General features: G+C 45.5%; 1 protein-coding gene across 5 annotated transcripts in view; it reads left to right on the plus strand.

Moving 5' to 3' along the window:
- The window catches only part of TNC (tenascin C), a 156,465-nt gene that overhangs the window by 99,832 nt on the left and 33,504 nt on the right, over positions 1-23,129 (plus strand). For 3 of the 5 annotated variants that reach the window (XM_069609671.1, XM_069609673.1, XM_069609674.1), the window contains 2 exons: positions 18,881-19,003; positions 19,891-20,034. In XM_069609671.1, coding sequence (XP_069465772.1) covers positions 18,881-19,003; positions 19,891-20,034 — 267 coding nt within the window. Of the gene's footprint in view, positions 1-3,486; positions 3,760-18,880; positions 19,004-19,890; positions 20,035-23,129 lie in introns of all 5 variants that reach the window. The other 2 variants (XM_069609670.1, XM_069609672.1) reach the window with 1 other exon arrangement.

The following is a 23,129-nucleotide window of genomic DNA, read 5'->3' on the forward strand; positions in this document are numbered from 1 at the left end:
TTTTCAAAAACATATTTTAATAAGTATGTAACAATACATGTAAACAATGTTGAACAATCATATCAACACTTATGCTAACAGGCGTTATAGAAAAGAAAAGACCACTTAAAGATACTGTTGTGGCCGACACCTTATATGGCAAAGAAAGATGTAATTTATGCACATATAGGGTTATGTGATGTTAGTAACACGAGGTAATGATTGTAACCAAGTATACATTTCTACACAACACTTCTGCAGATATTCAGGATTACACATAGTCCCTTCATTAATTGTGTTTACACTCAATTTTAGATGTTTTGTTTTCCTCTGTAAAATAGTATCTTAGTTCAGTTTCAATATTGGTCTCGTGTTCACGTTAGCAGGCCAATCATACTTTCAATGATTGCTAGACCAACTAGCTGGCTCAATAGCGAAATTAAGAATGCCTATTAGTAACCTTATTAATATTAAAACACACCTTAAATGAGAACTCAGCCAACAAGCATATTGGAAGTTTCGCAATGAGCGATTTTTGGATTGATGCATTTCAGAGTTTATATTTGAAATTCATGAATAGTGTCCTTTGAAACTGTGCAGCTGCGCAATTCAGGACACAGGATCTCCGCAGTCCTGTGGAATTTACTCAGAGGTTAGTTGGCGAGCTGGTGATATCGCTTTGCTGTTGCCTGTATCATACTGTATGTGGGTAGTTATCATGTATAGATTGCGGTTTAAAGGGCTGCTGCTCATAGAACTGAAGGCTTCTTTTATGATTAGGAAATTCACACATTTATGATTGACATTGTTTTGAAAAAAGAATTTGCAAATGTCAGTACTTGATTTGTGTATATGATCCAGCCGTGCACTGCTGTTTTGTGCACATCACAGCATGTTCAGCATTCCTATGTATGAACACTGTGGAGAATAGCCAAAGGGACATCGACAGATGACCTGAAATGCAGACGCTGGTTTCTGACACACCTCCTTTGTTTTGCCTTCTGGTTGTTGAGATAGATGTAAAAAAAAAAAAAAACACCCAAAATAGCCACCACGTCGTAAGTGTTGGCTCACAAAGCAGCAACCTGTGGAGCTACATTTATTGGCATGGCTAGTGTTAGATGGCAAATGTGTATGTACACACATTCACCTGATTGAGCACTATGCCCTCTTTTGCATGATTCTGGCATTGTGATTGTCGGACAGGGGGACATTCTACCTGTGCATTAGCTTCATTGGTTGCCTCCGCTGTGAATTGAATGGAAAGAGCACCAGATGTCACGTTTTGTGTTAATTACTTTAATGATTGTTATCACTTAGTATGTTGTGGACTGTATTCCTATCCTTTAGTGATGCCATGAAGTTAACTATGGCATCCTAGGCTGCATTTGACATATCACAACAAAACCCTATTGGCTTGGCCAAATCTTGTTACAGAATAAACAGAACACACGGTTGGCAAAGAAACACACATACAAATAAGACGAGCTCACATCTTGGCTTGATAGTAATTGATTACACTACATGAACATCCAGAAATGCATACAAGCCCACTTCTTTAGAAATAATCAAGGTTCCTTCTCATTTCTAAACATGTATTATCATGTAACCAAATAATCATTTCTTTTGCTGCTTTGTTTCTGTTCTGTTAGAGCTCTGCTTACAAACTTTGCATTGAATCCCCAATTGAGGTTGCTCTAAATAAAGCTGTTGGTGAAAAATACCACCCCTTGCGTCCCATAAAATATAGGTGATATTTACCATATTGAAGTGGCCAATTCACAAACAAGTTTCAAGGGGCAACTCTGAGCTACTGTTGGGGAGAAACTATTCTATTGACAAAGAAGTTACCGTTAGTAACAGCGACTTACATCTGACGTACTCTTCTCTTCCTAGGTGTAACTCATGAGTAAGTCAGAGTTGATTCTGGAGACTTCTTTGTGTATTGAATCATCTCTGTTTAGCAGGGAGTAAGGCAGAGCTACTACCTGGAATGCTTTGTATATCCTCCCTGTAGTTTCAGGTAACTCCAGGAAGACTCACACCTGTGCAGAGCTAGTAGACAACACAAGTCAATTAATGAATATGTATATCCATACATTTGTCCATGGCTTGCTGGCTTGACATTAACCCTTTGCAGTGTAGAGCACCTACATCATTACTAGATTATCTGCAGAAAGGGCTTTAAGTGGGCCGGAGTTAGCTGCAGCCGAGCCCCGGCAGTCTTCCAAAGAATCAATCGAGCCAGGGTTCTACTGACTAGCCAGTGTCACATTGCACTTTCCTATTCCATAGGTGTTGGGTTTTGTTTGTTTCATTCAATAGCCTATGTGTCAAGCAGTCTATCAAATGAAACAAAAGAAATCCAGCATCTACTAAATAGCACAGTACAATGGGCTTTATGTGTCAAGCAGTCTATTGAATAAAACAAAAGTAATTGCGCACCTTTGAAAATGCACAGTGTGATGTGACATTGGTTTGTCAGCAGACAGGCCTCAGGGTCAAATCCCCAACACGGGATAGTAAAAAAAGAGGGAATTTGAACCCGAGCTTTGCTGGTGACAAAACATTGTCAATTTGCACTGTGCTATTTCTGAGATGCTGGATTTCTTTTGTTTCATTCAATAGATTGCTTGACACATACAGCCCTGTCAAGCAGTCTATTGAATGAAACAAAAGAAACTGTGCACAAATTAAATAGCACAGTGCACTGTGACTACGCTGGCTTGTCACCAGCAGGGCTCTGTTCAGAATCAGTAGCTTTCTCAAACAGTAGCCTCTAAAATATAAAACAGTAGCCTCACTAATGAACATATTCCTTGGGTTGCAATAAACTCCAGCACTTTCTAGTTACTTCTAGAACGAATGGATCTGTTATCAAAGTCACTTGGAAGACCCAGCAGACTGGGTCACTCTTTCAGGTCATGTCTTGAGACATGAGCAAGAAGGCAATGATGAGCGTGTCCAAGCAGCCTGGACAAACAGGTTTAGATTTGAGGGCTTGGTCTCTTGGTCGTCAGACTGACTACGAGCTCTGAGATGCACTCCAGTTCCTTTGCACTGTAGCTCTGAGCCGCCAGTTGTGTCCCCGTTGCCAAGACAGGAGCAAAGGAGTCCGTGTTGCTTGTCAGGTCACGTGATGCCACATCTGGAAATGAAGGAAGCATCCCTGGCCCCCTGCTGCTGCATGCTGTTAATAGCACTTTGTTTTAATTTTTCATGACAGATTTATAAGAGAGTCTTTATGCATCGGGAGAGAGGCGGTGAATCAGTCTTTTCGTTGTGCCTGCCTGGTGTTGCATGGATGGGGAGATGGGTGCGTCAGGGAATGTGTGTTTAATTGCTGTTGGGTGTCGAAATCACGCACATCTTCAAAACATGTTCACTAAGCGTTGCGGAAATATCGTTTATCTTCTGAGCCTTTTCTTTTTTGTAAGAAGCCAAACTTGACCAGCCTTAACATGTTGAAACTCTTTCCATCCTCCCTTGACAACATGGCCTACTTAGAAGCAGAGCCTGAAGTCGACAACCTTCTGGTGTCTGACATCACGTCGGAAGGTTTCGGTGTCTCCTGGACTGCGGATGGGGGGGTCTTCGACAGCTTCATTCTTAAAATCAGGGACAGCAAGCGCAGGTTCGAGCCGCTGGAGCTGGAGGTGCCTGGCCAGGATCGCACCGCCACCATCGCGGGTTTGAGAGACGGCACAGAGTATGATATCGAACTCTACGGAGTTGCCAGCGGACAACGATCGGAGCCGATAAATGGCGTGGCTACCACAGGTATTCTGGACGCACGTGAGGGCATGCCGGGGCACCAGGATGGGCACCTCACTTTCTGCAGCTTGCTCACTCATAGCCCGGGTCTCGGGGGAGTCTACTGAAACTTAAACGCATTTTTTTTATTTCTCGCTTTATTTTTCCTACCCTTTTTCACACTTTCTCCCAGCTGATCCACCGTTGCTTTACTTTAGGTGCAGTAGTTCTTTATTTTGTTGCCACGCTGACCCAACTACAGCCAGGCCAACACTGTCCATGAGTCTACCTAAAGTACATGATCCACACAAGTGTCACTCTCCAACCGTGAGGTGCGAGGAACCCCTGTATTAATGGAAGGAAGTAGGTTTTTTAGATCAGACTCGCAAGCCTGGAATTAGGAAACAGGGGATATAAATGGGTAGGGTTTGTCGGGCACTGTAACTGTGAAAATACCAATTCAGGATTCCTAACAAGGGCACGTGGGAGTGATACAAAATCATTTCCAGGCTATGAAAATAAATGATTGTACTTCCGCCCCTCTCTCCACCTCCGCAAACGTTTAGCAGCACAAGGGAAAACAGAAAAGGAAAGGAATCAGGGCAGTTAACAAACACAGCAGAACCTCAGTGAAAGGAGGCAGGTCTCAGTTCTACCTCACCACGAGGCATGCGCAGTGCAGCGTAAACACTTAATTTAAGGCAGTGTTGAAAAACAAAAACGTCTAGACCCCTCAATGAACCAAAGACAGGTGCCGTTACCAGAGGTGCAAAGCAGCAAACTTGGAAAAACGTTTGGGGGAGGAGACATAGAGCAAACACGTGAAAGAAATAGCACAGAGAGACACAGAAACAACCACCTCTGAAAAGGTTCTTTTTAATCTATTTCTGTGTTTTTTAAAAGAGAATTTAAAAACATTCCTTGATCATGAATCCATTTGTAATTAGCAAACATTTGCAGAATCCAATTGAAAAGGAACATGTCATTTGTGTGCAGATCCTTGTTGAATCCTATTAATAATCTTCTACTGGAAGATAAAGTATTCCATTTGAATTCTGCACTTTTCAACATCTGGGAAAGATTGTGCACAACAAACATAGTGCATGTGACTAGACAGTAAAACCCATTACCGAATCATTGAACAGTGACCCATCCATGCACACCAGTGAACCTGGAAGGTGGTAGTGGCACCGGGTATCCACCCCACTACACTTTTGGAAGAGGCAATTAACTTCTTTATGAGAAAGGAGGTAGATTTAGATGTCTGACAGGCAGGGGCGTTGCTGGGGGTCGGGGGGCCAAGGGGCTATAGCCCCTGATCTTTTGGTTGTAGCCCCGGATGGAATCTCAAGAGCTACAACCAAAAGACTAGCTAGCCCCCAGTCCCAACAGTTCTGACATCAGCGTAGCCCCGGGTCTTTTCCAGACCTAGCAACTCCCCTGCTGACAGGTTTGACACCAGATGTGCGAAACCAGACTTTGGTGGGCAACTGACAACATGATTGACCTATAAGGAGAAGCAATTAATTTGCAGGAATGCGACTGCACATTCCGAGGGCAGTTGTTACCACCCCCTGCTCCAGAGAAATAGTCTGAAAGGACTTCATTGAATTTGCAAAAGATCCCTGCACTGACACTTATTGAAGAACTCCTGTGCCGAGGTCTGCTTTAGACATGACCATCCATGAAGGCAGGCCTTGAAAAGGTCAATTGATCATCAGTTGCGGAAAGTAATCACCAGACTACACAATATACCAGTTGCCTGTATTCTGACTACTTTCCAAATTAACCAATCACCGGTGCTGGTGCCGTTCTCGGAAATGCCTACATAGTTGAGGGCATTGAGTTACCTCTGATGAGCTAGGCCACGTTTAAACATACATTGGTCTCTATAGAGCTCTTGTGTCTATGAATGTAAGTTAAGGGTTGCAAATTAAACATGTAATGTTAGTCTCCCTAGTGGGTGAATACTCTTTCAATCTAAAGCCTTTCCACTATCCTACCGGTGCAAACATTGGAGTGATGGGCTAGATTAATTTAGATTAATTGCGTCACTATGCAGGAAACCTTATTTAAGCAAACAAAGAGGACTTCTAACTCTGAGATTGGTCAATTATCTCCTTGTTAACCCCAAGCACACCGCCCACAAAAACAACAAGCTTTGGTAGATCATGGCCAGTTCTTTATGCTATCTCTTTGATTAATCCTCTTGCAGGCAAGAATTAAATGTAGTGCTTGGGCCAATTGGAAGTAAGTCAGAGAGACCATGGTCTGTGCCTGCCCACGCTAAAGTTCAGTTCCATGACTACGGTACAACCTACCACTCCTGCAAGCACTCTTCCTGCCATTGGTTGGTCATCCAACCACTTTCTTAGTCTCTGGAGGATAGCTCGTGCAAGACGACATGGACCAACACAGGTTCGATCCCTGTGTCCGTGCGTTACAAATAACCTATGATATCATTTCTTTATGCATATAGCCTACCTTACAAGTCAGACTTCCATGAGTGATGAACCAAGTAGGATTCAGTGTTGAAGCTTGAATGTAAGGAATTGAAGCAAGGAGAGTGGACAATGGCCGATATGCTGAGCAGTCCCTAGGCCTGCACAGCTTCTTTAAGATAGGACGTTTTCATTCTTGCTCTTTTTCACCGCCTGCTTTAGGATGCCACAAAATGCCTTTGGCCTTGCTCTCTTTGCTCCACAGGATCTGCAGGAAGGGGAGCAGGGGTATATATCTCCACCCCCCACAAATGTGCTTCGCTTTGCTTTTTTGCAATGCATGAGAAGAGTCGTTGAGTTTTCACTGCATGTAATGTTTTCTTTTTCACATTTGACTTTTCAGCAAACATGATTTTGTCTCTGATTTTGGACTTCAGGGATTGTTAAATCTCATCTGTTCATTTGTTAGAACTCTGAATGTTGGGCTTTTTTGTTTGTCAAAAAGCTTGAAGAACATGGTTGCTAAATCAGTATTTCAGTATTCAGGTGCAACTAAACATCACATGTATTTGTTGACATATCTTTTGGTGAGTATGTGCACATTCAGGAAATACATTTGTCAATAACTGTTTAGCCGAAAACGAATTGAGTGATTCATACTTCCTGATCATTTTAATGGGCAAACAACTGGCCCCTTTATAAGTTTGGAGGTAAGTCCAGAGGAATTACTGCCAAACTCCTTTACTGTTCATGCTCATCAGTGCCCCAAATTTACTACAGGCTTATGATTGGGGTCAAGGTAGTGTAATACTCAGTGGTACTTCTTTGGCATTTCGGAGGATTTACTGTGAGCAATAATACTGCTGTACTAAATCCTCAATTGGTTTGAGTTAAAGAGGAGGAATTAGCTATGCATGTATATCACCCACTTCTCCAGAGTTGGAATTTGGCAAAACGATTAAAGTACTGGTAATTCTACTAATGCCAGGAAAAGTGGCAGTAGCTTACACTACCACCAAACTTTAAGCAAGACCAATATAACCCTGAAGTTGTCTGAGGGCACTTGAAAAGACATACATTACGGAATAGGTAAGAATGAGCATCAACAGAAAAGAACTAAGAAAAGGATGGGCAAAAGGGTAGGAGGGTGAACAATAAAATGGGTCACAGCATGACTCTTGTCAATACTGATACTCCCGCAGGACTTAAGGACCTCTCCTGTCCATCTATAGGATGCAGGGGTGTGGGGAAGAAGATACCGCAGTAATAACCTATCAACCAACACCTAAGTGTAAATGGGTTAAGGCTTGAATTCAACTGGTGATGTGTTCAGTCCATACTGAAGATATAGGGAACATTATATGTTTGCTGGTCTGGAAATTAAGCGCCAGTAATAATGTTTACCAGCACTCAGCCAACAGCTGGAGGTAAAGCAGGCCCTCAGTGGCAAAAAACAGCCGCTATGGCCATTAAAGGACTCCATTAAATGGGGATTTACCGGTATTCCCGCCATCTGTAATAGCCCAGTAACTCCAGGAAATCAGGCAGCAGGAACTGTGATACCGTTTGCCGGTATCCAGCCTAACTTACCGGCAAACATATAATGACCCCCCCATATTGTAAGCCAAGAGGTGTTAAAACCTGCTGAAGTGCAATACAATAGTCACCGTGCACACATTTACCCATCGTGTAGGTGAAACCGTCTGAGAATGTCTGATCTTGCTTACATTAGCTCAAGCCCACAGGTCTTTCTGTTTGGCCGATGCACGAAGCGGTACTATGCAGCATTGGCCCCTCCCTAGTGGGCATTAGTATGAGTTTGTGGTGAGAATGTGCAGGAGAAGGAAGGAGCACAGTGTGCACGTGACACTTGATCGGCAGGTGAATGCTGCATGACCTTGAGCTTCACAAGTGAATGTTCTCCCTCTGTAATGTTCCGCTGCAATGCTCACATGACCAGTCGGCAGCATCATGTTTATTTATTGAAGAGGATGTGCACTGCGTAACTAATGGTGAAGCTGTGGAAGATTCCATTGATGGTTACTCCTGGGTGTCTTGTTAGAGCAGACACATCTTGTGTTTTGCCCTGATAGGCGCTAGGTTAACTGCAATTCTTATGTCTTCTTGGAGCTTTTTCCAGAGGCAGGGATCAATGTCAGTGAAGAACTCGCCCCGGGTCAGTTCTGTGTTCTTGTGCACAAGTCAAAATATGCCCTAGAAATCCACTTTGTAGTTGAAGCCTCGGAATATGAATGAATGTTCAGCCCCCGGCGGGCGGGCGAGCCGGCCTATGATTACAGGTCTTCAGAGTTTAAATGCTCCTGGTTTCCTGCGTTATGCCCCTCTGTTCTGAAGCCGGCCTTTTGCTTTTGTTTTATTTCATGAATGCAGGAAGTGTGCTAACGACCGTAATTACACATGCTTCATCACTCCCTCCAGCTGCTACTAGCCCGGTCTTGATGCTCGCTCTGCCCCACACGCTGTTCCTTGGCCGAGCCAGCAGCAATTACATGAGCGCCTCATTATGCGATGGAAGGCACCCCCAGGGCACCTTCACATTCTCCTCACACTTGCTGCCCGCCTACACTTCCCACTCAGGGCCACCTCATTGCCGCGTTCCATTGTCCCTTAGACGCATTGCCAAGTCTGCATCTCCTTAGCTTCACCTCGCTTTCATTACTTGATCAGTATGGCCTACCTGACCCTCAATTCTGCATTGTAGCTTTCCCTCAAAGTCCAGTTGAACCTCAAATGAACTGTCCATAGTACACCTTCATATCCAGGGTCGGCCTTACGGCAGGGCTGCCTGGGCAACCGTCTGGGGCACCATTAGCCCCCACACCACACCAGCTCGGGAAGTGTTTCAAGGTCTTCCACGAGCTGGCGTGGTTGGAGAAGGCAGTAGGCACCCCATTGAAATTAAGCCTGTCCCGCTCCGGGGGGCCAGGAGAATATAATAACAATAGGGTGCTGATGCTTTCGCATTAGCGCCTATTGAAACATTTGACAATCATCCCCTTCCCACATGAGGTAGGGAAGGGCGACACATTTTTGCTTTGCTGTCCGGGGCGTTTCTGCCACTAAGGCCGGCCCTGCAGATATCACACTCTTTACCCTCTGCTCAACATCTGTTCATGTTTCCAGCCCACTTCCACCTCACACAATCCTTTACCCATCTCTGTATTTCCCTTGCACTTATGGCTTCTTTCCCTGTATATTTTGCTTACGCTCAGCCCTCCGTTACAGTTTCCTCCTATTCACAGCCTTTGTGTTGCAATTTCACATCACGCTCACAGTCCTCCAATGCATCTTGGGGTAATCCACCGATTCCCTCACAAGTAGCACACGGTTAGTTCTTTCCTCGTCTTCTATGAATCCGATGTTTTGCTCATTAGTTTGCTTTTTTGTTTTAATTGATATTTGTTGGTGGTAGTTTGTTATTACCTTTTAAATATGCTAGGGCGATTCTGGGTCCTGGTGTTCGGCACTACATACTTTCAATGTACTTCAACTAACTCACACGAGCCAGACCATCAACACACACTTTGGGCATTCAGTGCATGTGGACCTCACAATGTTTCCCTGCTGTAGCTTGAAACCTCGCACACTGCTACTTCAGTGCACCCTTGCCTAAACCACCGTTTACTCTTTTCCGGTTGGTTCATCCCTCACTAAACTGCATCCTGCATTCCTCCTCTCAAAGTCACATGTCTGCCTGCCCTGCTTCATTCAGAGGCACATATGCGTGCTCACTCGACTTACTATCGCGTTCGCAATGGCACCCCCATCTTCCTTCTACCACTGCAAGTTGATTCTTCTTTTATGCAAACTCCTCCCCTCCTTCGCCCTTTCCCCACTCACTGCATTTCAGTGTACCTTGATCATTCGTGTGCAGTCTCTAGTTCACCTCCTTCGCCTTTCCCCACTCACACTCACTGCATTTCAGTGTACCTTGATCGTTCGAACGCAGTCTCTAGTTCCCCTCCTTCGCCCTTTCCCCACTCACACTCACTGCATTTCAGTGTACCTTGATCATTCGTGTGCAGTCTCTAGTTCACCTCCTTCGCCTTTCCCCACTCACACTCACTGCATTTCAGTGTACCTTGATCGTTCGAACGCAGTCTCTAGTTCCCCTCCTTCGCCCTTTCCCCACTCACACTCACTGCATTTCAGTGTACCTTGATCATTCGTGTGCAGTCTCTAGTTCACCTCCTTCGCCTTTCCCCACTGACACTCACTGCATTTCAGTGTACTTTGGTCCTTCGTGCGCAGTCTCTAGTTCCCCTCCTTCGCCTTTCCCCACTCACACTCACTGCATTTCAGTGTACTTTGGTCATTCGTGCGCAGTCTCTAGGGTTTCCCTCCTTTGCCTTTCCCCACTCACACTCACTGCATTTCAGTATACCTTGATCATTCGTGTGCATTCTCTAGTTCACCTCCTTCGCCTTTCCCCAATCACACTCACTGCATTTCAGTGTACCTTGATCATTCGTGTGCAGTCTCTAGTTCACCTCCTTAGCCTTTCCCCACTCACACTCACTGCATTTCAGTGTAATTTGACCATTCATGTGCAGTCTCTAGTTCCCCTCCTTCACCCTTTGCCCACTCACACTCACTGCATTTCAGTGTACCCCGGCCATTCATATGCAGTGTCTAGTTCCCCTCCTTCACCCTTTTCCCACTCACACTCACTGCATTTCAGTGTGCCCCGGCCATTCATATGCAGTGTCTAGTTCCCCTCCTTCGCCCTTTGCCCACTCACTCTCACTGCATTCCAGTGTATCTTGACCATTCGTGCGCAGTCTCTAGTTCCCCACCTTCGCCCTTTCCCCACTCACACTCACTGCATTTCAGTGTACCTTGATCATTCATGTGCAGTCTCTAGCTCCCCTCCTTCAACCCTCCCCCACTCACACTCACTGCGTTTCAGTGTACCCCAGCCATTCATGTGCAGTCTCTATTTCCCCTCCTTCACCCTTCCCCCACTCACACTCACTGCATTTCAGTGTACGCCGGCCATTCCTATGCTGTGTCTAGTTCCCCTCCATCACCCTTTCCCCCTCACACTCACTGCATTTCACTGTACCTTGACCATTCATATGCAGTGTCTAGTTCCCCTCCTCTGCCCTTTCCCCACTCACACTCACTGCATTCCAGTGTATCTTGACCATTCGTGCGCAGTCTCTAGTGCCCCACCTTCGCCCTTTCCCCACTCACACTCACTGCATTTCAGTGTACCTTGATCATTCATGTGCAGTCTCAAGCTCCCCTCCTTCAACCCTCCCCCACTCACACTCACTGCGTTTCAGTGTACCCCAGCCATTCATGTGCAGTCTCTAGCTCCCCTCCTTCACCCTTCCCCCACTCACACTCACTGCATTTCAGTGTACCCCGGCCATTCGTATGCTATGTCTAGTTCCCCTCCTTCGCCCTTTCCCCCTCACACTCACTGCATTTCAGTGTACCATGACCATTCATGTGCAATGTCTAGTTCCCCCCTTCACTTCACTACTGCACCATAAACCTTGCTCCCCTTCTCTCATGCATCCCCGAGGGCACCGCCTTTCGGCTTCATACTCACACCATTCATAGCCTGAATCATACACTCACAGGTGCCTCACGCTTGCAGCGTCTTTGCTACTCCTTCAACACTTCTCTAATTACAGCCCAAGCTCCCTTGAACCATGCTCCGGTACTCAGTGCTCCATCCATCCCTTCACGGTTCTCATTGTGTCCACAAAGTGCTCGCCACTGTCTCACACCCATTGCTTCAACACAGCACCATTTACATTCACAACGCAGCTTCATGCCCACTGCCACTTCAGATATGTCTCTGAACACACATGCGCGTGCTCACACAACTACACACACACATGCATGCAGACACACATCCACGCAGACATGCACGCACGCTCGTGGTATGGGGCAATTTCAACTTTCTCTCCATTCATAGCTTCATTAGAGCACGACTACCTTTAGCTTCAGTTCATAAATGCACATGATTTCATATCCATTCAGTCAACCTTCAGTCCTGCACAGAGACACACACTCTAGTGCACACACAAGTGAAACGCAGTGGAAAGGAAAGGGGATCCATAGGAGTCCACTAGGGAACCTGGTGCTCAGTCACTGTAAATAGTTTTTTGGAGGGGCAGTAAGTTGAGGAGGTGGAGAATAATGTTCTTTCGGAGGGAAACTTTCCAGAGGCCAGCCGGTGATTAGGTGGAGGGAACAGGGCCAACTTACCACAACGTTCTTTTCACACGCTCTCCCTACTTTCCTCTCTTTACCCCTGTACACATACTGCCATGTATCGTTTTATTTTCCTGTCTTACTCTTCAAGAAGGACACTCCTGCGACCCCGCCTTTTTTAATTATGAAATCTGCAGCTATACAGTCTGCAGAAAGTGTTCCTTGGTAAGATGATCTGGCACCAGGAGAAGTCTGTCTCGGCCCAGGCTTGAAAGGAAGATTAGCCAGCCAATGTAAAGTCTTGAGGGTGCTAGCTGGGGCCACACACAATCCCACACCTGCAGGCATAACTTCACTAATGCAGTCTTGCCAGAAGCATGGAATCCTGCAAAAGAGACGAAATGGATGGGAAAGTGGTTAATAAGAAGAACAAACAATCCATTAACATCAAGTCCCTGGTTTGGTGGTGTGTAATAGGCAGGGGTCAAAGTGTACAAAAAAGTAGTGAACTATGTTCCCCTTTTTCCCTCCCTTGCGGACCCCCGCTTCTCACTGACCCCATAGCCACACTCACTCTCACCTCATACATCTGCTATACCTCCACTCCAACACAACTATACTATCGAGACTGAAAGGAACACAAAGAAAAGGAATACACCTTCAACGAACACTTTTACTTTCAGTTATTTCCCCCCACAGCATGCAGTTGTATGCACCTCCCCCTTTCTAATGATCCACCATTGTCACTCCTTAGGGGACATGCCAAAGACTATAGTAGCAGTTTGGAAATATGCATATGTCCCACGCAGGCTATTGAAATAAAGAAATACATGCCAGAGCCCGCAAGATAGCTCAGAAAGATGTGATGCTAGAGTAATCCCGGTAGGCCCCACCGTTGAATCCAGAGTGGGGGTCAAGCAAAAAATGAACACGCCCTTCAGCTGCTGTCCAAGAATGGGGCCCTGCATGAAAAAATGAAAGGAAGCAATATTGGATTTTCCCAAACAGTCGAGCAGCATTGTACCCTTTAGTTCCCACCCGCTTCGACCTCTAGTTGTAGGGCCCACCAAACAGCCATTACCAGATAGTATTATCTTTGACTAGCTATAATATAGGACACATGTTGGAGAGCATTGAGGGGATAGTGAGGACTGTGCCGCTTGTATGGCTTTCATGCCCTGGCAGGGAGGTGGTCATTGCCGTTAATGGCCGACAGTCCGAGCCATGATAGACCCAAGCAAAGCAAGGGCCTTGACAAGGGCCGTTACCGCCCATGTCCACTCGCCGCCCAGGATTGAAAGCCATTCGCACCTGGGGTTCATCCAGGGTGCGAATGGCTTTCCATTTTTCCCCTCAGGCGATTTTTGCTGCTTGCACAGCCAATCTCCCGAGGGGGAAAAAAAGCATATGGAAACAAAATGGCCACTGCCATAGGGAAAAGAGACTAAATTAATTTTCCATTTCTATGGCGCCGGCCGGAGCAGGAGGTGTGGAGGACCGGACCTCAGAACTCTGGTCTCTCATCTATGTGTGGAGGGAGGAATGGGGTGGGTGAGAGATTTTGTTTGGTTTGGGGGTGGGGAGGCAACAGGGAGAGGCTCCCTGTTGCCTCCCCACATAAAAAAAAGAAAAAATGGTGCCACCCTGGGAAGGGCCTTGGGCGGCTGGAACAGCGGGCAAAGAATGCAAATTCTCACCCGCTGTTCCAGCCACGTGATTGGCCAATGGCCCTTCCCCAGGTGCAAATCAGGTTTAAATCATGTGGGGCTCGTAGTCCACTCATACAGAGCAACACGCATGGGCAGGTTTTCACTGGATAGCAGCTCATGGAGGACTCTTGTCCCACTAGAGGGGAGACTCCCTGGGCTGGTAAACAGGAGTTATCTTGGATTCTGAATGGGTGCAACAGGGGTGAGTGAGGAACGGGATGTAGTTGGTACTCTATGGAAAGAAAGCCTTTGGAGTTAATATGCCAGGTGTGCCTGGGGCATGGGGCAAACGCGAGTAATGTAATGAAGATTGTACAATTGCAGGTCATACTGTTATCTGTCAGGGCCAGAAGATATTGCTCATTTTTCTGGGATGCGTGGAGCTGAGAAACCCTTATGCACTAGAGGTGCTGCTGTGCCAGGTTGAGCTGAGCTTTTAAAAGGCTCGAGCTTTTAGGAGCAAGTAATAGTGTCATGGATGTGTCATGGATGTGTCATGGATGTAGCCACGTAATTTGAAAATCAATCTAGTTCGTTTTGTTTCCTTTTCACTCAGAAAGGGTACATTTGGATGTCTTTGGCCCCGGCCAACTCACCGCACTAACAAAACGCAGCCTACCACGCTCCCCTGTAATTTGTCTGTCTCGTTTGGCACTCACATTGGAAGGGAAAATAAATAAGAACGTGAAACAAATGTGTCCTTCACAGATCAGAATGATTGGCCCGTTCTCTGGGGAGGGGATGGGGATAATTTGAGGTTGCTTGGCCTCACCATGGTTTGCCAGCTCTCGGCTCTCCTCGGGAGACGAGGCCGGCGGATCCTAGGCATGCACGCCACTTTGTCTCCTGCTTTCCAGTCCATTTCCCCCTTGCTCTTCTACAGCTCTGGCAGCTTTCCACCAACCCTTTCAATGCGACTTGTTTGAGTCTGTCACCCTTTGCTAATGGACTTCTCCTGTGTGGGCTATTTATTCTGAGCAATCCTAAGGCTTGTTTTTGCTTGCGAGGGATCCGTCAAAAGTCAGATCCAGGAAAGTACCAAGGAAAGACAGAGGACAGAAGCAGAGCATCTCACTCCTGAGAATGCTGGTTTCATGCCGAGGGGGAGCCAAGTCTCTGGGTCAATGGGATGTCACTGAGTTAACCCAATATGACAGCTTTGCTATCCGGTAGCAATAGAACAACAGCGATGGTCAGTGAGATAGCGCTGTGAGAGTCTGTGTCTGATAACTAGAGTTGTGTCTAACCAGCAGGTCACTACTTCATATACTCGTAGGGATGACTTCGGTTTCCATTTTGTCTGGGGGCACAAAATGCGTTAAGTGCTTTACCACTTGTATGGTGGCAAGCCTGCACTTAGTAAGTTAGATTCCCACAACAGCTACATCTGTGCTTCACCCTCCCGAGGTTGATGAATTGAGTACCGTTATAATGGGTAGTCATAGCAGCAACTAGAAAGGGGATGCATCCAGCACAAAGGGCAGTACATGTACTTTTTATGTTTATTATACATTGGTCCAAAATGGTATACCTCTGGAGGATAGCTCAGGGGCAACGTGCTCGCCTTGGAAGGAAGACGACACGAACCAACACGGGTTCTATCCCTGGGTCCGCGCTTAGAAAGCGTTATAAATAACCCATCAAATCATATAATCCGTGGTAGTGTTGCAGATACAAAAAAAACTACTTTTATATACAATTAAGTATGGATCTGGGAGAGGCCTCGACATCCTTCTTCCATGAAAAAAGTGGAAACCACAGTCTACTGGAAGAAATTGTGCATTCTATCAACTCACCGGAGATGAAACATAATCCCACTCAGGGTTGTCCTTTGCATGCACGTGCAATGGCTAGCACTGGGAAGAGAATATTAGACCATCTCTCCCTCACTCAACCAGAACCGTTCGGGGTACCCGTTGATGAAGGCAGGTTCCTCTTGCAGCTCTCAGGCAACTGTACATTGGAGAATGACTCCAAATGTGTCCTTCCCATAGACAGCCGAAGTACACACAACAGGTATGTTGCACACCTGTCCCCTAGCATCCTACGTTCAGCCCCAAAGATCACCATAGGGTATGATGTCAAGTTTCAATGCAACCAGTACAATGAAGAGCAGATGCCCTGGATTCTGCATGCCATTGCACATCAAGTAATTCCAGATCGATTCACCTGTGAAATCATTGGCAGTTCATCTATTGGCTGCAGGACTGCTTGAGTAGCCCTGCCATGTGTCTCTCCTTCCAGCCCATGTACTGCTGCAGCGGCACCAAAGCCCTACCCTTTCTTGGCGCAGGCATTTTCACGGATAATCCATACAGCAACAGGGCTACTCAGAAACACCTGCTTGCTATGCAAATATGACTAATTACGAAAAAGGTTCATGGTAATTGTATGTGACTTTCAAAATCGGCTTATGCATTAGGGAAACACGAACATGTTCTGCTGTGCTGAAAGCCAACCTGCACCAGGCCACTCCCCCGTAGAGCTCAGTGTTCAACGGCCAGCAACTGCACAGTTGCACAATGTGATCGGACCTTTTTCCTCTCTACAAGGTGACATGTCAAGAAAGACAAAGAGTTCAGGATAGCAAGCCCTGATTTACACACATGATATAACAGATGCACCGGGAAAGTAAGACTCAGCTAGGAGGTCTCTGCCTGCCCGAGGTCCTCTCTTTGACCACCATAGAGGTTCCAAGCTTAAGGGACCCTTGTGTTAAAAATGGCAAAGACCGCATGGAAGGGAAAACAGAGAAAGAAGCTCCTGAAGAAGAAAAGACCCTCCAGGATGTTAATGTGTCCCCAAATACTCAGATGTTTCTCTGCCTTCTGGCATATATGGGTGCATCATGGCGGTCCGATAGCACAGCAAGTAGAGTGCTAGCTTTGACATCTGTGCAGAGCCTGCTGACGCAGGTTCGAATCCCAGCAGGGCCAAACTCAGCCTTTCATCCTTCTGAGGTCGATAAATGAGCACCACAGACTGTTGGTAATAATAAGGAGCGCTCAGATACCCGAGGGTTTGTATCGCTATATTATTATTATTATCGGATTAATTTTATACAAAAGCCAAGGTAGCCTTCAATATTCTCCTCAAAGAGAAGGGCGAACCCCTTCTGTTTTAGAAATGCCATTTGAACTCTGTGGTTTCCCTTACAAGCTCATGCATCCATCATGAAACATTCTGTAAGGCAGAAACCTACTTAAGCCTCCTGGGCACTATGCTGACAAATAAACCCATAGAGCAGAAACACTGCTAAATAGTAACATCTAAGCCCACTGTGCAATGGAGGGGTTTTCTACCTTCATCCTCTTGCAGTAGATCACTTACAAGACACAATGGGACTGTCACTACTAGCAACTGGCACATTGCCTCTCTGCAACTGGCGAGACCAATGGGAAATCACATATTCCAGGCTAACCCTGAGCAATGCCCTATCAGATCAGAGTGAAATCTATGTGCATGTCCTTATGTTCTCTTCCCCACTGGGATCCTAATCATATGTTCCAGGCATCAACCAAGGCCCCTTTAACACAACTGCACTGGGTCATCATTAAAAGAGAATCCTCATGGTATTGTCATGTTCACACTAGGTTTTCAATTCCCCCCCCCAAATAAAATCTTACTCATCAAATAGCAAGTTGTCCAACTTGCGCCATTATAAGTAATTTGACCCTGCAGCCAAAACGTGTTTCGACCCTGCCTAATTGGACCAACTCGTCAACTGTGAACATTATTGTATGTACACTAGGAACACCATCAGATCCATAGATTATACTCCTAACATCCGACCGGCATCGCGCAGACCACTCAGCAATTTTATCATCTATAAGTATTCAACAATTTTGACCAAGGTTCCAAAAAACTCGAGGACAAGTCCTTTTACAAATTGTCCTTGATGAAGATCCAGGAAGGGTCGAAACATGTGTTGGCTATAGGGTCAAATGAAATAAGAAAATAAGACTGTGACTTTTTTGTTGGAAAATAATTAAAACCCAGCGTGGACATGAAAATATCATGAAAATGTATTTCTAATTACGATCCAGCACAGCTGTATTAAAGGGACCTTGTTTGATGTTCAATTACTATAGAGTATGCTTGGCCACCGTCTCCACCCACCCAACAGACGGAGCAGTGCTTTTCTTCTATAAAACCCATAATGCATTTGGTTCGCCGTTCTAGTGCTCACCTCTATGTACTTTTCCATATGTTCCAGGCACATTGCTGGGATCCCAACTCTTTGCGTGCACACACTCAAAATAATTGTTTAACAGGCACTACCAGGCCCTTTGGCACACGTTTCTGGTAAAATGAAGGTGTTGGCAATTTGGTTTGGCAGATGATACTACTAAATCATCGCAGTACCTTTTACCAGGCTGTTCCAGGTGCATGCATCCGGTTGTTCTCTGCCAGGTACTTATTCCCAGCACCACCTCAGTTAGGTTGTGTGCTCTTAAAGGAACCCGCCTACCCTCCCACACACCCCAGCCACAGATGGGGACTGAGCACAAAGGACACCGAGAGGAGAGTCATCCGTCGGACACAGGACTGTGCCGGGGCAAAGAGGGGCACGCTTGTAAACACAGCCTCAGGGTCACTCTACCCACGGCACAATTTGGTGAGCCATACACTGGCTTTCTGTTTCCATTCAAACTATTGTATTAGTTGCATATTTTGTATTTATAACAGCAATATCATTGTATATCAACGTATTTCAGACTATGGATTCCCGAAATCTTTAGGACTCATGGCCAGGATGGGATCACATATATTTAATGACTTGTGTTTGTTTTTCATTGCTTGCAGCTGTGGGATCTCCAAAGGGACTCTCCTTCTCCGACATTACAGAGAACTCAGTCACTGTCAGCTGGACTGCCCCACAGACACGGGTGGACAGCTTCAGGATCACCTACGTGCCAACTAGCGGAGGTGAGAGCCTGGACATGTCCATATGAACATATCAGGGTGTCACCAAATGGGGGGAGACTCATTACTGCGATGTTTCACTGAATGAATCATTCTATGCTGTAGTGAACACCACAAACGCTTTCAGGAAACTATCCCAAAAGTAAATTACTTTCCCTCGTGCACTAATACTATGCTAGCCATAGCGCAAAGCTCTTGAGTTTTAGGAGGGAGCGCTCATCATAGGACATCGTTGTAAAATGCTTCTATCACATTTTAAGAAGCAGAAACCTGTTAGGAGGAAAACCTAGATAGGATGGCAATCGCAACCTTCAATTCTAATTCTAAGACGTCATTCTCATTGCAATTATAACTTCAGGAACCGCAGCCAATATAAAAGTTTTAGAGCAGAAAACACCCTCAGAATTGCAGACCACTGAAAAGTACACTTGCCTTTATAAAATTATTGACGCCATAGAGGGTAAACAACAATGGGTGCTGGGCATCAATCTGTTTGCGGTAAAAATATGCAGTAAAACAAATTGATGTTTTACTCACTACCAAAGAGGTGAGTCCCCATTTAACCGAGAGAGACTGCTGTTATAAACTTTCGCAGGGCGAAGACTTAAATAGACAATCTAGCTCTTCTGTAAAGGAATCATTCCTGTAAAGGAATTGTGCAATGCTGGCATATGTCTCCTGTTAAGTGTCCATATTTATTCGATAATGCATGAATAGAATGATTTTCACCTTCTGAGCTGAAGAATGGTTTGGCCCTATTGTGAAATGTTTAGTTATCTGTCACTCTGAGATCACACCTCATTTTCATTCCGAGAGGAATCTTCACTGCCTTTCTGTAAGTGGTTGCCATTCATGGTTGACGTCTCTTTCCTTCTTCTCCATAATAAAAGGTGAGCCGAAGACTGTGACGGTGGATGGAGGCAAGACACGAACCTCCCTGGTCAAGCTGATTCCTGGCGTTGAATATTTAGTCACTATCATCTCGGTCAAAGCCCTTGAGGAGAGCGAGCCGATCTCTGGACCCGTGACTACAGGTAAGAAGATGCTGGCGACATCCTACATGAGGCATAGACAGTGAAAAAGACCTGGGTTGATAGCAGGGCTTTAGGTGGGATAAGAAATCTAGGGGGGAGGGATAATACATTTGGGGGTCGGACGAAACACGTGTTTGGTGTCGAATCCCAAGAGGTCAGAGGTGGATTGGGAACCAAAATAGGTCCTGGAATTAATTTTCAAAGTGGACCCATATTACACATTTTCAGCAAGATCAACCATTTTCCTATGAGAAATTTGGAAATAAAATAGGTTACCACACGAGGAGGCCAAGGTGCAGAGGTCTACTAGGAAATCTCCAGAGTTCCATATAGGCCAGTCCCACCCCCCTCCCCACAACCCCGGCACCCTGCAAGAGGTTAGGGAACCTTTAAAAGATGCACGGCCTGTGTAATTAAAGGAGAGGCCTAACAAACGCATTCAAGCCTTTGTACTGAACATGGAAGATGTAAACACAATTAAGGTGTTTTAAATATAACACATGTACAGCCAAAAACATCAGCTACAATCAAGATTTTCAAATATGAAATGGAAATAAAATCACAATAAGGCAATCACATTTCATTCCCTCAATTTACTTAAGGGACCTCCCTGACTGGTGTCCATTGATTTCTTTGCGTCATTCCAATGACAAGACTACTATGTAATATACTGCAAATAGCTTTGGTATAAGGCACTCTATAAATAAATAAATCAATCAATCAATACGCGTTCTCTATATTTTGCTTCACTTCTCTTCACTGTTAGAGAACAATTAATCTAATTCCTTATTATTTTAACTGATAATGTAATTTCAAAATTGGCTGATAATGACATCCGCTTGGACAAACCAGTATTGCCACTCATCATCTTTTGATGCAATTCCGTGTGCTAGGAAATCAGGGAGGGTAAGAACATCACGTGAACCCGGCAGAGTTTTAGATCAAGGTTTCTTTTTTGGAGACTGCAGCGGCTGAGCACACTTAAAGCCCTGGTTCCTGGTAATGTGTGCTCCATATTTGGCAAACAAGAAGTAAGCTCGCGGTCAAATTTTTCAGAAATTCATACTCTCAAAAGTTATGATTTGTTCACACGTAGGATCCGGATTGGAGGTAGACAGTCCTGTATACATGGAATCATCTTAAATTAATGTATTTTCCTGGTTTCTGTTTGATTACTGTTCCAAAAAATATGTCCGCAGAATAGCTCTAGGGAATTGATAATGGAATTTGAAATGACTCCAAGTTATTGTGGAACAATGTGTAATGCATTTATGAGCACATTACGATGTGACCCTTCTGAAGGTGATCAACTGTCATGAAAGGGCAAATGGATCGTGTGCATAAGTTAGATCACAATACCACTATTGCTCAACAGCCCACCTCTGCTCAGGAAGCAACCCTGAGTTGGTAGCAAAGAACTCATTTCACAGGTCCCTCTAAAATGGTAGAAAAGGTGTGCACATTAAAGTGAAATAGGGTTTCAGTTGAAGCAGCTAGTTAAATAGTCCTCATCCTTATTCCAAACCACCTGGGCACGTAGACCACCGTTTACCAGTATTTGCTAATGTTGAGAGGATAGCTCACAGGTTACTCACTCAGCTCAGTCATCCTCGCTGAGGATAGCTCAGGGGCAACGTGCTTGCCTTGGAAGCTTACTCACTCACCTCAGTCATCCTTGGAAGTATAGCTCAGGGGCAACGTGCTTGCTTTGGAAGCAGAACGACACAGAGCACAACAGGTTGGATCCCCGGTTCTTCGCTTAGAAACCTCTGGGTATTAAGCACGTTATAGATAACCTTTCTTCATCATCGGTTATGGGACCATTCGCAAGTGGCAGAGCCTTCCATTCTTCCGACAATGATGAACTGAGTGCCATTACATTCCATACCTCTTATGGGATTGGTAGCAGCCCATGGTGATGCCACGCACACAGGCTTTATTTGCCTGCCAAATCCCACATTCCATTTATTTTGCCATGTCCATCCACATCTCGCCCTCATCTGAAACTGGATCCCTGACTCCATCCACCCATCGTCTCCCTATTCCTCACCCACGTGACCTGCTCCGCGCGCGATCTTGGCATCGCTGCTTCTCCTCCGCCTGCGCTCCTCGATATGGACATTTTACAAATGGCCCGGGTTGAAGCCCTGGCGGTCATCTCTACGACTGGTATCTTATTTTTAGTTTCTTGTGAGCAAATCCCGCTCAGCTGCCTCTCGTGGGCAGTCTTTCCTCTCCGGAAAAGGAGCATGGCACCCTGGTTGTTTGTCCAGGATTCACATTGCCGCGTCTGGTGTGCCATACATGGTGGTCGCTACCTGCTTCCCATGGGAAAGCCGTGCTGCAATCGTGCCTACTAACTTGGGAAGTGGGCTGCTAGCACCATCTACTAGCCGGCAAACATGGCATTATTTAGTGTATGGAAACATGTAACAGTTGGGTACTGGGAAACATGCTCAGTCCTTCATTAGAGTAGCACCCGGTGACCTGTAATGTGCCAGAAGACATCTTCCTCCTATGCATAGCGCCCAGTTGCTGCCCTGCTAGCTTCAGACTTTACAAATCCCATGCAAACATATACACTTGAAAAAGGCTTCAGAACTGTCCCAGCACTGTACCACACACAAAGTGCCTGGAGCCCGCTCAGGGCGGTAGAAGTGTGCGCTATAAATCAACGTTCAACGTAACATAACAATGCCTTACGAACAGAAATGCAATTTTGTAATTCACATCATTGTAGATGTATAATACATACAATCAGTATTTCAAACGAGTATACTCTAAAACACTCTCACTCTGCTATTTCCGTGCGCTTCGCATGCAGGTAGCTTGCTCTCAAAATCACCGAGTAATGGAAAAAGAATACAAACATTTCCAGTTTCAGACTTTACATCTGAAACTGTACTCTCACTTTTAAAAAAGGGGCTACAGATCTCATGCCATTTACCAAAGCCAGTCCCGTAGCTCATCCTCGCATAACCTATCAAGTGCCTTTGTGGGTGAGGGTAGATATTGGGCATAGTATTCAATGTGTACTTTCGGACCACCATGCCTTGTTTTGGTTTATTTCTGAAAAACGGACATTGTGATTATTT

This window comes from Ambystoma mexicanum, chromosome 8, assembly GCF_040938575.1.
Source record: "Ambystoma mexicanum isolate Mex_15411 chromosome 8, UKY_AmexF1_1, whole genome shotgun sequence".
NCBI classification, from domain to species: Eukaryota; Metazoa; Chordata; class Amphibia; order Caudata; family Ambystomatidae; genus Ambystoma; species Ambystoma mexicanum.